Below are 17,505 nucleotides of genomic sequence, written 5' to 3' on the forward strand. Positions count from 1 at the left end.
ACATCAAAATACAATATTGCACAATCGTGATATTTTAGGCCATTGGCCTTTATTATGCATCCGGTATTGCTGTTTCAGAAGAGAAGCACGTTGATAAATTATAAATTGATATTCCCGTAGTTAAAAAGAATTATTTTATAAACCTATAAAACAAAATCATAAAATCTTACATAAAGATAACAATAACGGAAATTATAAAAAGGGTATAAAGATAACAACGTCATTCTTTCTCTTTGTTCTGCTATTTCTTGGGTTTCCCTTCATCACGCATTCAACAAGTTGCCATGGTTACTAATCACCCATGTCGTTATCAGCTTTTGTGACATAGCGCACAGCAGGGGGTAAAACTTGACAAAAATCGGTAAATCTTTACCTATTATTTAATTACCAATGAATGTACTACTTTATTGGTATTTGGTGTTGTATTAATAATCGGTCCAAATGGCAGATTTTTGTCAAATTTTACACCAAATGTATTGAAATTTCAAGGTGAATATTAATAAAACAATTATTACCAAATATTTGTATTCATTTAAAAGATTGATTTGTGGTATTGGGTTCCCCACTGAGTGCAGCCGAGCGGCACTAATGAGGGTCGGACCTTCTTGGGGGTGAACAATAGACGGCTTATCAGACCCTCCCCTCTCCCGTGGTCTGGAGAAAGCATAAACAAACTATTGCACAAGCGTGCGTGTCTTGACATTGAGCTGCTTCAACTATAATTTTGTCAAATGAACTGTTATGTTTCAAAATGAAAAACAATAATTTGGGACCATACTGCTTAACAATAATGGACTGCAATTATTGTTGAACATACAATCCATTTTTAACAAACTAAGATTATACGATTCAAATACAATTATAAAAATTATCTTGGTATTTTACTTGGGGTAATGAAGTTATGTAGGCTAGTGTAATTCTTGGTTCATCAAGGTTCTACTGAATTATGTTTGGCAGTGAATAAGTGTAAAATGCAACTTATAAATTCAGGGATACACACCTTTTACACAGTTATAAAGTCTAATTGCCCAACATCAAATCTTACTCTGTGATAATCCAAATTTTAGTTTCAGAAAAAAACTTTGCAAGAATTGTATCCATCTTATAACTTAACTAGTTTTGAAGCTGATAAAAAAAAATGGTCTTTGCCATTACTTCATCATAACCTCCAGTTTTTCATTGTCATCTGCTGTGAACAGCTGCCAAAACTACACTGTCTTCTACTGAATGCTTTTATATGTTTTTAAAATTAAAAAAAAAACAACTAGACATTGTGTTGTTTGGAAATAATTTACCAGTTTTGTGAAATTATCTTGTCAATAAATGTTTCAAACATGTTTATTCATAATAACTCTTATCCTATTTTTAAACTACTTTATCATGGCTATTCAAAGTATCTCCGAGTAAAATAGGTAAAGCCTTTATCTCAACTGTGATTTTTCTTGACACAATCCTCGTAGTAGTTAAAGGTTTTGTTTTAATAATATGTGGTACAATAATTGTTAGAAAACCATGAATGTAGGATACTATCCATTTTCATAGTAATGTCTATGTATTAAAGTTAAAAATAATGGTTTAGATACAGTTCTGAGAAGAAAACCGCAAAAATACGGGTAGCCGCGTACCGTACCGATTTTGTACCGAGAACCGAGGTACAAAATATTGTACCGTACCGAACCGTACCGACCTTAAATTTTCTGTACCGCAGACCCCTAATAAATAGTGATGTGTCTGTATGTAAAAATTATTCTTACTGCTACCACCGGTTCTAAGAAAAAGTAGTAGTACCAAAATCCAACGTTTACATTTGAGAAAAGAACTGTAGTACTTACGACTAATTCAAACTGTCCTTCTAATTAAACTGTATTATAGGTGTTAATTAATCTGTTGGCAAATATATAAATAAATAAATACACAGGCCACAAAACATGTAACATGTAACGTTAACAACGGAAAGCTTTGAAAACTTACTATGGTTTGTTAAAAAAACTTTCACTTGATGTGGTGCAGTACCAAAGTTATTAATCTCCTTTGGTTTTAAATTTCTTTTTAAGTTTTCGAAAATAAAAGTTATTTCCCATTAATAACATTATTTGTAAGCAGCTTTATAATGACAGTTTGAAGAAACCACCTTTATCCAAACAAACGTTTCTTATTTAAAAGATTACGTAATCTCTAAACGATAATCGGTACATATATCTAGCAAACATTCAGAGGAAATGTGACAAAAAACGCACAAATCTGGGGTTTTGTACGTTTGTAGTTTTATTTCCTAAGTAGGAAAAGTACCGATATCGTTGTCGAAATGTAAGTAAGTAGAAACCAAAAAACAACACATTGGAAAAGCGATTTTAGCTACATCTGTTAAGTTAAACTTCCGTTACTGTGCGATCACAGCGAAATCAGAAAGATCTTCCAAGATCGCAGCAACATCCACGATCACCCACTGCAGTTGTGATTTTTTACTTTGCACTTTACACAACTGTCCTTGAAGCGCCGTCAATGAATGGAAACTTTTGTAAGCTACGGTATTGGTGACAATGATTTAAAAAATGTAAGTTTCCTTGCACTAATTAATACAACACTGATTAACGGTATTTTCCCCGGTTATCAAAACTCAAGAACAATCGTTGCACTTGCGATTAATTAAACCGGTTAAGTAAGGCACAACGTTTTTAATCTCACTTGGTTTGAATGTGCTGACTAAACTTGATCGGAAATGGTTGCGATATTTGTAAACAACTTTTAATGTAAACATATCAGTGACAGCAGAAGTGAGAACTAATCCAAACAGCTGATCGTTATTTCATAAAATGTAAAAGTAAACATTGGGAGAAAATTTGACAAAAATCTAACAAAATTGGGTTTTTGGTGGTTCGTTATTTTGTTTTCAAAGAAGCGAGGCCATGTTTTTATAGCCAAAGACACTCTCACCAATCCAGTGAATACAGAAAAATGATTAGAACCTTGATCGGTAATCTAGTTTTCTAGGAGTAGGCCGCGTAAAATGACATTTTGGCCTTACAGACGAAGTCACAGAATGGACAGACAGAAATTGAGATTAGACTCGTTTCGGCTTTCTTAGGCTATGAAACGTAAAAATAACCAAAAACTGCATGATTCTAAGCAATGTACAGACAAAACTGTAATTTTATTTATATAGATAATACTTGTTCTTGTTATATACTTATAGCATGTTATTAAAAGCATTATAGCCAACTCTTGCTTACATAGGGGATTCTGGCCATCTGCTCACATTGTGTGACTGTGACAACTACGTACATTCATTGAGCAATCTGGGTTGTCTCATTAGTTTTACTGTTCGACTTGAGTAACAAGTACTTTTTATTTAACTCTGATAGTGAATTGAAAGTAATTCATTATCATAGGATGCACCAAACTGAATTTGAAGGTAGAATAAAAATTAATTATAATTTGACATACTATACTACACTTAGGTCTATATAATGTATCTAAGTTTATCTTTAATAGTAGTTTACACAACAAAAGGTTGCGTACATTTGTGACACTGACCTATAAAAACAAAAAAATGGGTAAAAATTTACAGGTATAGAAACTAGGGGTCTGCGGGTCTCCGAATTTTTCGGGTCGGGTCGGGCCAGCGAAAGGCCCGAGAGACCGGGTCGGGTCAGAATTTGTTCGGGCAAGATTGGGTCGGGCCAAAAAAAATATATATATTTCCAAAGAAATACTCTTATATTATATCTATTATTATAGAGGAATCAAAATGTTCAAATGAGAATTAAATATTAAGTTTACTCAAAAGACACAACAGAGCAATTGCTACACTGCCACTAGCCAGAGCCAGTCCAGTCGTCTACTGACAGGACAAATGCCGTGACGCAACAGTGCAAGGAAAACAAAGTCCAAAGAAATACTATTTATCCAGAGGTTATTTATTGTTTATTCTATACCTAGTTAAAAATATATTTAAGTATTTTACATAACAAAAGAAATATCTGATCTAGTGTAGGCCTACAGATCTGTATCTTGTTCTTTTATTTTCTTATTGTCCTTTTTGTCATTCAGTAACAACACTAGTGATCATCTGGTTCGGCATCAGCAAGTAACTCAACAAAGTGGTTAGGCCTAAATGTTTTATAATTTTATGAATGTTATCATCAGTAAAATTTTTTTTTTTTTTAAGTTAGATGGGGTTTCAAAAAAGATATTTCTAACATCCAATACAATATTTACAACTCACAAATTACAATGAATTAATTTCTTTGAAAATGATCTGTAACAGTTTTATGTTTTTGAATAAAGAAATATATTTTTTTGTCTCAACTTCCTTGTTTTGTCACTTGCATTTTTTCAGCAATTGAAGCAACCGGGTGGCGTAAGAGGGGAGGGGAGGGGATGACCTTGAGTGCACACATCGGGCCTGGCTGGTGAGAGTGATTCATTGTTTTTTGTTTACATATTACTTACTACCCTTCCTTCCGAGAAAAAGACCCTGCTGTTTCAAAAACATTGACTTCCAGTTTGAAAACATTGACCTGTGTTGCTAGGGGCACTAGTGGCTCTGCTTATGTTGCCAAGTTAGCATTTAACTTTCTTTTTTCTTGATTTAATATAATCTTAATCCTCTATATATTAGTTAAGTTACTTTTTGAGTAGGTACCTAATTAATTGTGATGTTGTTTGACTTGATTTTATGGATTTTTAATAATTTTCATTTATTATCTATCAAAATCAGTTGTTTTAGGATTTTAATCTCTTACAGTAGGTCTATAACTGTATGACATGATATGAATTTTTTACAGTCCTTACTAATTATACCATAAACAATGTGTGTTTGTGTTATTTACAGTTTTTGAGTTTTATAGTAAATTAGTTTACACAATATCTTTTCTTCAATGAGTTCTCCACTTGTCATGTTGCTTAGCCTATTACTATTTTAGGCCCTATAGAAAATAATGCCTATGTAAAGCTGTAGTCCTACTAATGTCAATAATATATAATTCTTGATTTATGATGATGTAACAAATAATGCTATTGTAAGTGTGAGGTTTTTATACTTAGGAGGTTAGGAGGCAGGGAATGAATGATACATATTGCATGGTGGAAACATATTATTTTTATTTTTCTTCTTGCTTGCAGTCTTGAAGCCAGTCCACAGGCCCTAAACGTGTGATATGTTAACTGATTTGTTTATGATCTTTTTATATTAAGTTCCATTTAAATTTGTTATAATTTAGCTACCGGTACCTATTTAGTTATTTAAACAGTTATCAAAATGAGAATCAAGTGTCATAATAAAAAAAACTATTTTCTTCTTTCTTGCAGTTGAGGCAATTCTCAAATTGTAAATAAGTTATAAAAATGAAATAATATACATAAATACAATATTTTTCATATTTTATCATCAAGTAATGTTATAAACACAGATAGGAGTTAAAACAACAAAAATCCAGTAGTTGAGGATTTTCGTCCCGAACCGATTTTTGCCCGAAACCCGAGGGCCAAAATTATCGGCCTGACCCGACCCGAACCAAAAAAGTCTGACCCGCAGACCTCTAATAGAAACTTGTGACTTGTGGTCACGGTGCGACCGTCGGTATTACTCCGCGGTCACGGCATGATCCTCGGTATGACTCCGCGGTCATGGCGTGATCGTCGGTATGACTTGCTGGTTATGAAACTCCAGCTGTTGTCAGAAATTCAAAAAGTAAATATTAATAATAATTGGTCTCCATGGAAGCATGAGAAAATTCACAATGTTTACCTTTACGTTGACATTTCAATGTAAACAACCAGAACGGCCAAATGCTTATTTCACAACTTCAGACAGCTGATCCAAACAATTAAAATACAATATTTTACAGGACCATGTGGTAGGTTTATTTATAAATTTAGTTGCTTTTTGTTTATATACTTGAACTACTTAACAAGTGTTTGAATTAGGTGGTATAGTACATCTTCCCGTTACGAAACACGGGTACATCAGCTAGTATTACTTTAATTTCTGACCACAGTTTTCATCCCACCTGACATTAGTGGGCTACAGAACTCAGCAAAGAATAATTCATTGTTTCAGGAAAACTGATTGAGATTAATAAAAATATTAAAATCGAAAATGGTAAATGTTAACGTGAATTTCAGATGGCTTGAATGGTACTTTTTCTTCCTTTTTATGTAGATGACCACGCCTCTAAATGCTAAAAGTTTATTTTTTTTTTTTTTATTTACACCTCACACATTTTTGTTAGAGATGTGCGAGCACAGGTTTTTCAGGTCGAGTTGAGTAATTGGCAAAAGATTCTATTCTCGAATTCGAGTCGAGTTTAAACAAAAAAGATTGAAGAATGTGTAAGTTTAAGTAACTCCTTAGGCCTAGAGCATGTAACTTGTAAAACAACCTTGTTACAAGCTGAAGTACGATTATAAATAAATAAATTTATTTTATTTCCTACATTTTCACAATTAGTTTTGTAAGTTTATTACCATTATTCTTAGTCGGTGGGTTTTTGTAACAGTAGGCCTACGGAATTTCCAATGGTTTGACAGTGGGTAAAGGAAAATAAATTTTTAAATTAAAGAAAATTAAATTTTTTAATCTTGTATGTTGATTGTAAACAATCATTCTGTCAAAATACTCAAAATGTATGTTAAAAATAAAGTACTTAAATAAATAGGCCTACAAGTAGCCAACATTACTGTTAAACAAAACAATTGTAGATTGAATATTGTACTGAATAGTGTAATAGGCTCATACAATAGTAGTTCATTACAATCTGTCGAGCGGTTTTGGAGTCCATAAAGGACAAACATACAAATATACAAACATACATTGGATTTTATATATATAGATTGAACTATCTTATATCTATTTTACGGGTTGATGTCTGCCTTTTTCACACCTTTTCCCTATATTTTATAATTTTTTTCAGACGGATCATCATAGGTTCATGAGATTATTGTCATACTGTACATGCTTTCAATTATTGGATAAATCTTCGATTGTGTAATACAATTCAAAATAATACAAGTGCAGAAGGGCACGGTGCCAATTTGAGCCGTGTCCATATTTTTTTTTATTTATTAATAGTGGCTTACAGCAACTGGATAAAACATTTTACAATATTTATGTAGAAATATTTGCATGATTTAGAAAGTCATTAAGCTGGAAAACTGCAATATACTGCAGATTTTTCAGAGAGGTTACTTCGATTACAGGTAACAACCAATTTACATTATTTTTTGCCAATGAAGCTGCACAATCATATAAATGAGGAGGCCCCTAACAGTTCAAGAATAAATGCTAACTTCACTTCAAGTATATTCCACTACACCTAACATTCCGTAGAGAGATTATATTGACAACTTTATGTAACTGATAAGGCTGAGACAACTAACTGACATCCCCCAAGTCAAGGAATTCCAGCTTTAACAGTAACCCCACAACCAATTTCTCAAAACTGTGCTAGAGGGTTATTCATTGGCTTAGAAGTACGATACGAACTGACGCGACGTGACGAAGGAAAAATCAAACTTACACTGTAACGGATATACCTCTCTTTGAAGTTAGAACGTGTCTTCCCACCAAACAGATTTCTTTTTCAAATAAAATAGATTAATGTGCATTACACTGATGAAATCACGGAAGTGTTTAAGTACAAAGATCCACCAATAGGATTTTAATACTATTTAAAGGTTCTTCCAAAGGAAGAGATATCAGATAGCATACTAACTCCGATGACGTATAGTATGGGAAATATTTTATTCATTGAATGATCAACCATATTTGGTAACTAACGCAATTAATATCATTATTGTTTTTACACTTATTAATCTTTAAGCAATGCTGAATGCTCAAAATATGTATAATTTCACTCAATTTATCGCAGTTAGATGAATTAGCGTAAGCCTAGAAAATAACCGTCGATTTTGACGGGTTTCACCTAGTCAATTTATAATTATCAACTTATAACAGATGCGTTATTAAGGTCAATGACACAAAACATCATGATAGTGCAATGTTGTATTTGACATAAAAATGCAAATCATGGCATCAACTCTAATTCGAATAATATTTTTCCTGGTCCCTTGCAGATTGTATTATAATGCTAAATATTTGTGGTCAATTCAAATATTTTTGATGATTCAAATCTCCTACACAAAAAGACAAAAGTCAAACCAGGCAAGGAAAAACCCTGCTATTGCAATCCCCCTGCCCCTACCCAGCCATTTGGGAAGTGGTGGAAGTCTAGTCTAAATATAGCTCAAAGGTCTCACCCTCCCTTTCCCCAACCCACTAGTGCACTCACTGTTGCTATGCCGCTCATTTCGAGGTCATTGCCCAACCCCTCCCTCCTTTCTATTGTTTTGCCTTTCTAGTGTTTCTATTCTGACTTTTTTAAACATTGATTTATTGCTTACATACAGTTCAACAGTTCAGTAGTGGAATTTTCTATTGTGAAACAGTACTTTAAAACAAAATCATTACCGATCATGTCATTCTATGTCAAGTCCAGATTATGCCATTGCCAATAAGTCGCTGGCGACTGCTTTGAGTTGACCTATTCTGTTGTGACAGCTATAAAAATAGGTTAGGACAACTACCTCTTGCTTATTTCTACACTGTAAAAATATTTGTTTTACTGTAGAATCCACAGTAATACAAATTATAAAGCATTTTATGCAAACACAAGTTACATTTTATCAAATATTGATTTTTTACAATTTTAAACAAAACTCGACTCGAAACTGCCGAGTTCAAAGATAAGCTCGAGTTTCAAGTCAGTACTCGACTCGAACTCGAAATCTCAAGTACTCGCAAATCTCTAATTTTTGTACATAAAAGTAGATTTTGAAAGTATACATAACAATGGTAGACTTACTGGGACTCGTCGTAGGGTTGTTTGCACAGACAGTACAGCTCCTGGGTGTCTCTAGCGTGTCTACACTCGGTACAAACAAACTCAGTCAGTGTCTTGCTCATGTCCTCGGTAATACCAACACAGTCACCGTGGAACCAATTGTTACAAAGGTCACAACCCACGTAGAACCTACACACAAAATTCAACAGTTATCCATTTTTAGGTACTGATACCAATACAACAAAAAATTATTCTCGATACAAACACCTCTTTATCAGGATGTTCACCAGGCAAACCAGAAAAAAATTATGAGTAATTCCGGGTAGTTCAGGCTGTACTTTTTATACCAAACTTTCCAACGCGTTTTCATACCAACTGCTGGCCAACTTTTATGCTGTTTTAGCGGTTACACTTTTTGCTAAAATTTTATTTTTTGAAAAATGCGTACTCTAAAAATGTGTAAAGGAAAAAAATTTTTAATATTGCCTAAAACAAATATGGAATTTTTAAAAACTAATCTACTTAAATAGTTAAAAAATTAAAAAGCTAACTATCAAACCTGCAATTTATGAATAACTCTTAAAAAATAGTGATGTGTCAATAGGGGTGTGCGAAGCATCGAAAATGAATCAATATTCGGATTTGATTCTATGGCAATCAAAATAATGATTTGATTCATGCAAGAAAGGGGGCAATTAGGGGGCAAAAAAAGAAATATAACGTTTTTAAAATTTAGGTACTTATTTTAATTATTTGTTTAGTAAGGCATATACTGAGACATTGCCTACCCATACATGTTATAGAAGTCGTAATATACAGTAGTGTGACATTGCCTCACCATACAGGTTATTGACGTTGTAATATACAATATACTGTGACATTGCCTACCCATACATGTTATAGAAGTCGTAATATACAGTAGTGTGACATTGCCTCACCATACAGGTTATTGACGTTGTAATATACAATATACTGTGACATTGCCTACCCATACATGTTATAGAAGTCGTAATATACAGTAGTGTGACATTGCCTCACCATACAGGTTATTGACGTTGTAATATACAATATACTGTGACATTGCCTACCCATACATGTTATAGAAGTCGTAATATACAGTAGTGTGACATTGCCTCACCATACAGGTTATTGACGTTGTAATATACAATATACTGTGACATTGCCTACCCATACATGTTATAGAAGTCGTAATATACAGTAGTGTGACATTGCCTCACCATACAGGTTATTGACGTTGTAATATACAATATACTGTGACATTGCCTAACCATAAAAGTTATTTACATTGTAATATACAGTACTGTGACATTGCCTAACTATACAGGTTATTGACGTCCAAATATACAGTATACTGTGACGTTTCGTAGCCTAGCCATATAAGTTATTTATATCAAAGCAAATACAGTAATTTAAAGTCAGCATTGGTCATATTAACACCCGGGGATACACTATTAATGCATTTGTTCCTTACCTCACTGAAACGAGTTATTACGAGTTTGGAAATAAAATAGTTGAACTTAGTCAATAAAGAGTTTAGTTTGTAGGTCTGGTTCTATCCTCATATTTAATCAGTATAAGTTAATTATGCAATTATGCAATATGGTATCGAGTTATGGGGCTCAAGATCATATGCCTCAACTATTTTTAAGATACAAAAGAAGTTTTTAAGAATCTTATCATTTACACACAAAAAAGTCATGTAAACCGCTTTTTGAAACATATGGAATTTTTACAATTCCTTCACTTATTACATTTATAAAATTCTGGTATACTTCAAGAGTAATGCACAATTATTTATAAACAATCAATTTAATCATCAATAGCCAACACGTTCAAAAAATAATTTGCAGTATCCAAGACATCGGCTATGCCTTTACGAAAGATCGCCGTACTATAGGCTGAGTCTGAGGCTTTAAAACGGTCTACCTGCTCATTTTAAAAATATCAATAATATTGTAAAGTTTAAGAAAGAATTTAAAACCTTCCTTATAAAAAAGAAATATTATGCAATAGAAGAGTATTTAAATTACTGTGTTTTTAAAAAGTGACTAGTTTAATTTTAATTCTTAGTTTTAATTTTTATTTTTGTTATCTAAGAAATTTCAATGTAATCTGTTTACACCAGCTTTGCTGGAAATGTGAAATGTTTTATGACAATAAAGTGATATTATTATATTGAATGTTTCAGTTTTAAATATCTTAGGTATCAATCCTCGATATTGATACCATTTTTTTAATTATACCAAATTTTCTTTATATATTACCACACCAACCTCTGTCTTTATGTACTTCAAACTAGTGGTGCGCCATCCTGAAATTTTCGATCAATCCAAACTCGAGATAATATCATGATCATCTACTGCTGTCGTAGAGAGATTATCCTCGTCTTCCGCGATCGCAGCGAAATTCTAATCATCATTATCGTCTCCCGCAGCAACGGCAGAATTCTGAATATTCCCCATGGTAACAGAAATGTCACTATCGTCTTCCCCGATCGTGGCAAAATCATGAGCATATCCTGTATGGACATCATTATGGTCTACCGCGATCACGGCAAAATTCTGATAATTTCCTGCGATCGTGTGCACATTTTATAGTCGTCTTCCATGACTGCGGCATTATTCTGTTCCTTCTCGCGGCCGTGTAGACATCATCATCATCTCCTGTTAACAAATGAAAACGCTATCGTTGTCATGCGCGATCACGGTAAATTGAAAATCCCTGATAGAAATGCAAAATTCACGCAGAGTTCCTGGTTTTTCCCTGCTTCAAACAAATTGTATAACTCCCTGTTTTCCCGGTCGGTGGACACACTGTTTATATTCAAGATTAAAGCTGCACTAAAGGTGATCACAAAAGCAACTGCTAAGTAAGATCTTGGAAGCAATAATGCATTGATATCCATCAAATAATCAAATCTTTTGGAAGTTTTGAATAGCCACACAGAGAAGGTGAATAGCTTTTTTCTTCTCTTTGGCATAGCTCAATATCAACAGGTAATTTAAATTGTAAAAGTGAGATGTGTCAACACCAAATCTCAAAACTATCAAAATTTTGGGAAGGCTATGGTTTCGAGAGTCAAATTGGAGAGTTTTGAGATTCTGAGAGAAATGCTAATCGACAGTACTCACTTGGTGTCGTCGTAGGGTGTCCTGCAGAGACACAAGAGTTTCTCCTTCTTGTTGCCTTTGCTACTGGGGGGCGTTGGAGTGGAGGCAGAGGTCTTGGTAGTCTTCCCACGACTCTTTGGAGGGTTGACAGGTTGTGACTTTCGTCGTGCGCTGCCTGTGGTGCGGTTCTCTGCCTTGGTAGGAGAGTCGGAGAGTTCCTGACGCCCTCGGTCAGCTTTGGCTCTGACAGCCAACTCCAGGGTTAGTTCTTGCTGTAAACATTTGCTATTTTACAGACTTCAATTAAAGATCTTGTTACATACACAAACACGTAGACTATAAAATAATCCTAGTGAGTTAGATTGTTTTCTTGAATTTTTGGGCAATGAGTTTTGGGAGACAATATGCACTGAAACCAATGACTACGTAAGAAAAACATTAAATGACCCTAGAAGTAAAATACTTATATCTGATGACAAATGGAATGAAGTAACAGTTGATGAGTTGAAAGCGTACTTTACTTTATATATAAACACGGGCCAAGTGATAAAAACAGACCTAAAGAAATACTGGACTCATCGAAAAATTATAGAGACAAAGATTAATACAGAGACTACTATATATCCTTTGAAAGATTTACATCAAAATCTAGATTCTAACACTTCCATGATGAAGAATTTGAAGCTACTGATGGGTCCGACAAACTAGTAAAGATTAGGCCTATCATAAGATATCTGGAAACAAAGTTCGTACATACTGTCGAACCAGCACAAAACTTTGCGCTTGATGAAAGTCTTCTAAAATTAAGAGCTAGGCTAAGTATAATACAGTTCAACCAAATGAAAAGGGCTAGGTTTGGGGTCAAAGTATATACAGTCTGCGAATCATCATCAGGTTATTGTTTTGTCTTCAAAATATATGTCAGTGACGACAAAAAGAATGATCTTTTGGCAAGCGAAGCGAATCAGTAGTTTTGGACCTTATGGAACCTTTTTTGGAGTTGGCAATACCGTGTACTTGGATAATTGGTACTCTTCACCTCTTCTGTACACAAAGCTAGTTAACAAAGATCTTCACGCAGTAAGCACAGCCATTATTGATAGAAAGTGTATGCTTTGCATCTTCAAAGAGACACAGTTGGAAGTAGGGGAGGCTATAGAACGTTCTGGCCGCGGTGTCCTTGCCATTAAATGGATAGACCGAAAGAATGTGCACGTGCTATCTACAATGCATAAGGATATTGAGATGAAAGTCTCAAAAGTAGTAAGAATAGGTGAGCAACAAGTGGAAGTAAGGAAACCACAATGTGTCATAGAATACAACAAGGGAATGTTAGGAGTGGATCGACAGGACCAAGTTTTGTCATTTTTCCCGATCATGCGAAGGTCTGTCAAAGCCTACAAGAAGATTTTCTTTTACTTAATTGACATGACAATATATAATGCTTTAGTTGTCTTCAAGAAAGTGAAAAAAATTAAGAAGATGCGCTTTAAAGGCTTCAGAGTGAACTGGAGGACCCATGCTGCCCATGCTGTTAAAATAAATATAATATACGAGAAATAATCAAATTTATGATTTTTGATTGAGTAATACAGTATCTTGAGCTTAACTGATTCAAAAGATCAATAGCTCAAATTAAAGCCTATAATTTACTGATTATTTTGAGTCTAAAACATATAAAATACATGAACAATACTGGAGCTATTGATTTTTAATCATAGAAAACCCTTATGAAAAATATTTTTTATGTTGGTCGTTCACCTTGTGTTTGCTTGAAACTCGTCTGATTTGACTAACTTATAGCGTAAATGAAAGCCGGTATTTCACTGAAGGTTCTTAAACCAAAATATATAGGATTATATAATTATAGCTGATGAAATACACCTTAAATTAAAGTAAGAATTCTAAAATGAATCAAATTATGTTTTTTGGTCGATTAATACAGTAGGTAAATATATGCCAAAGCTTTATGTTTAATCTGTGTGTGCATACCTTCAATTTGAGACCTCAATCATGAAAATCGGTCGGGTAGAAGAGCCAAACGAACTCGGAAAAGAGAAACCAAATTTAACTCCCATAAGAAATACATGGGGAGCGAATTTCGTTTACGTATAAGCCGAGTGGGATTATAGATAAATATATGCCAATGCTTGATGGCAAATCTGTGCGTGCATACCTTCAATTTGAGACCTCAATCATAAAAATCGGTCAGATAGAAAAGTCAACCAAACTTGAAAATGAAAAACCAAATTTTTTTAATATATAGGATTTAGTCAAGCAAATTTTGGAGCTGTTACTCTTCCTGCACACGCTACACCAGGTCGAGCTCCACTCGCGACTTCTCCTCTTCGGCTTCAATCCAAGCAATGGGCACATTTCCCCAAGCAGATTCCGCCTACTGCTTGCAAAAAGTTCCCTGCAAGAGGCTGCAAAGTATGCACCACACACAAGAAAAAGGCTGAGACCAGATGGCTGTGCGAGCAATACGATGTCCCTCTACACCTTGAAAATTGTTTCGAGGCCTTCCACACTCGACTTAAAAATACTAAAAAGGAAGAATGAACATGTAAATAGTGTACATATTAGTTAAGTGAAGCAAACTTTTAACAAAAATTTGTATGCTTTTGCTTTGTTGCTGAGGAAATTTTAACAATTTTCGTCGTTTGTCTGATTTTCAAAAAAATATAGGGTGAGTACTTTTGTAATTTCTTTATTATATTTCTGTTATTATCAAATATATGGTACTAATATTTTTTTTCTATGTAAAGTTAAGTATAAACCATTAGATATCAGCATTGATACTCTTTGTAAAATAATAAAATGTACATACAAATATAATTACTTTTGAAAATTGATTTTTAATAAACTTTTTATTTATTAGTACATTTGTTGTTGTTGTAATACTAGTTGAAAATGTTGGTATGACATAGAGCAACAATTTCTCAACAAAATGGTAAAAGTTTCATCAGTTTATATTAAAAGTTAATGGAATTATAGAGTTGTAACCAAAACACTGCATTATAGTATAAATTAATTGCTGCCACCAGTCCTGCAGAGACCAAAATAATTGCTTCCTTTTAATGGATTAAGATGATATGGAGGCCCTACCTGCTCCACCGAAAATACACAATCTAACCTGAAATGGATTTAATCTTTATAATTTAGTTTTGATTGTGAAAAAATTGTCTGCCCAGTTACTTATGATTAGTTATATTAATGTTGTAATCCTCACCTGTATTTGAATTTGTAGATCTTTTTCTAATAGGGCTCGTTTTTTCAATATATCCTTCTTCAACAGTTCTTTATGCCTAAATAGAAGGACCTGTAACTTTGTTTGAATCTGCTGACGTTTTTTCTCTTCTTGCAACTTGGTGGATCTGCCTTTTCCTCCCCCTCCACTTTTCTCACCCCTAAAAATAAGTATCATTTAGGGATATAAATGATCCAATAAAACATTACAACAGCAACAATGATAATCAAACAAAACATGTTAGAAAAGAAAATTACAAGCGTTTTTAAATCTTGGAGCTATGTTACAAGCCACATCTTAAAATGTGCAAGGGTGGGGGGGGATGTTTAATGAATTAAATTATGGGATTATATAACAAGAAAAACCATTCCTGGGATTAGCATGGTTAGATTTTAAACTCTTATAGGATAGATATGGTAGAGATATGCAAGCCTGAGATTTTCAATCGAGCCAAGCTTCTTTCTATGATGAATTAACATAATTACTAGTGATGGTCGGATCTGGATATCGGACTACCGGATCCGAGCTAGAACCGGCACCCGATCGGATAAAAAAAATTCTGGATCTTCTTGGGCTGGATCAAATCAAATCAAATCAAATTATCTTTATTGACAATAATCGTCGTAGCGAAATAAAAGGCACAGATAATCATTACTACTTTTTGCAATAGTCGTCGTAGCCAAATAAAAGGCACAGATAATCATAACTACTTTTTGCAATAATCGTCGTGGCCAAATAAAAGGCACATATAATCATTATTAATTTTTGCAATAGTCGTCACGGCCAAATAAAAGGCACATGATCATGTTAGCGAATTTCCCTATAGGGAATTAAGTAGCTATTACCGTAGGTGGCACGGTGATAACTTGAGTAATTTTTGTCCGATTTTGATCAAATTTGGTTTTAAGGTGTAAGGCAGGGTAAATTTGAACGAGTTTGCAAACCAGCAGATCGGACCATGGGAACAGGGTTTTACAAGGGGTTTTATGGGGTAAAAAATAGTTTTTCTAATTTTTGACCCTCAAAACACAAAATTTTCCAATTTCTCTCTAGATATTTTTAAGGAGCTTAAAAAACAAATTATTTAGTATATCAACGTTTTTTTTGTACGGTTATTGGTAACGGAGAAAGTTCAAAAAATTTTAATCTTAAAATTCCCATGTTATTCTTATGGAGAATATTGTAAAATGTCGTAGTTTGCTTGTTTATGGATAAATTTTGAGCAAACTTGGCAACTTTATTCATTTTAAACTAAGCTATTAATATTTTACAAAAAAATACACTTTATTAGTTTCCTTGTAGCAAACCTAGGTACCGTACTCATTAAATATAATGTTTTTTAATAGATTTAATAAAAAATTAATTCAGACAAATGGAAATTCACTTAGTCGGCAGGTTTGCTGTGGTGGGGGTATTTTTATATAAATATGAAGGTTAGAATCTCCTCTTTCAGAAAATAATAGTTTTATGGTGTTTTCTATGCAATAAATTACCAAATTTTGCTACGGAAGGTAGCAATGTTAAGGAAAGTAGCGGTTTTATGAAGCAAGGTTAAGGTTATACCCCCTATTAGATTTTGAAAGTAAAAAGAGGTGATAAAAAATGGCAACAGGGTGATTTTTACTAACAAACGTATTGTTAAGTATGGAAAATCAACAAAACAATTTTAACACTCCAATCGAGCCAGAGTCTGAATAATACTTACAAACCATCCCACACTACTAAGTTAAAAATAAATTTCATCTAATTTTATTTCCTTAAAAATGCTTTTTTTGCAAGGCTCAGTCATAGACGAAAAATACTAGTTAATATTAAAATAATAAATAGGCTAACTATTCCAACCATAAATAAAACACTTATTGATTTTTTTGGTATTTGAAGTGAACTTACTATAGCGTTAGCAGGTAAATATTTTATGGTCAAAATGAGAGAACATTATTTATTTCAGGAGGAATAGATAAATTAATTTGCATAGCGGTCTCTCAGAATAGCGGCGAAATCCTGAATATCTCCATCATTTACGGAAACTTTATCATCAGCGACATAATCCTGAAAATCTCACCTAAGGTTATTATCGTCATCCTCAATCACGGCAAAATCCTGAATAACTCCCGTGTTCGTGTGGTCATCATTGTCGTCTTCTGAGGTCACAGACACGTTGTTATCGTCATCCCCAATCTTGGTAATAACTGAATCCTCCAGCAGTTTGTAGACATTATCGTCGTGTCCTGCGGGTACGGAAACGTCATCAAAGTCTTCCGCAATCATGGGCTCAAACTTT

General features: G+C 33.7%; 1 protein-coding gene across 1 annotated transcript in view; it reads right to left on the reverse strand.

Annotated features, from left to right (window-relative positions):
- The window catches only part of LOC128994296 (nucleosome-remodeling factor subunit NURF301), a 164,464-nt gene that overhangs the window by 21,531 nt on the left and 125,428 nt on the right, over positions 1-17,505 (reverse strand). The window contains exons 33-35 of the mRNA XM_054418767.1: positions 15,207-15,384; positions 11,996-12,246; positions 8,865-9,032 (exon numbers count right to left, since the gene is read on the reverse strand). Of these exons, the coding sequence (XP_054274742.1) occupies positions 8,865-9,032; positions 11,996-12,246; positions 15,207-15,384 (597 nt within the window). The remainder of the gene's footprint in view (positions 1-8,864; positions 9,033-11,995; positions 12,247-15,206; positions 15,385-17,505) is intronic.

The sequence above is a fragment of the Macrosteles quadrilineatus genome, unplaced genomic scaffold (genome assembly GCF_028750875.1).
Source record: "Macrosteles quadrilineatus isolate MER2022 unplaced genomic scaffold, UCM_ALF_1.0 Scaffold_1__1_contigs__length_201487025, whole genome shotgun sequence".
Taxonomy (NCBI): Eukaryota; Metazoa; Arthropoda; class Insecta; order Hemiptera; family Cicadellidae; genus Macrosteles; species Macrosteles quadrilineatus.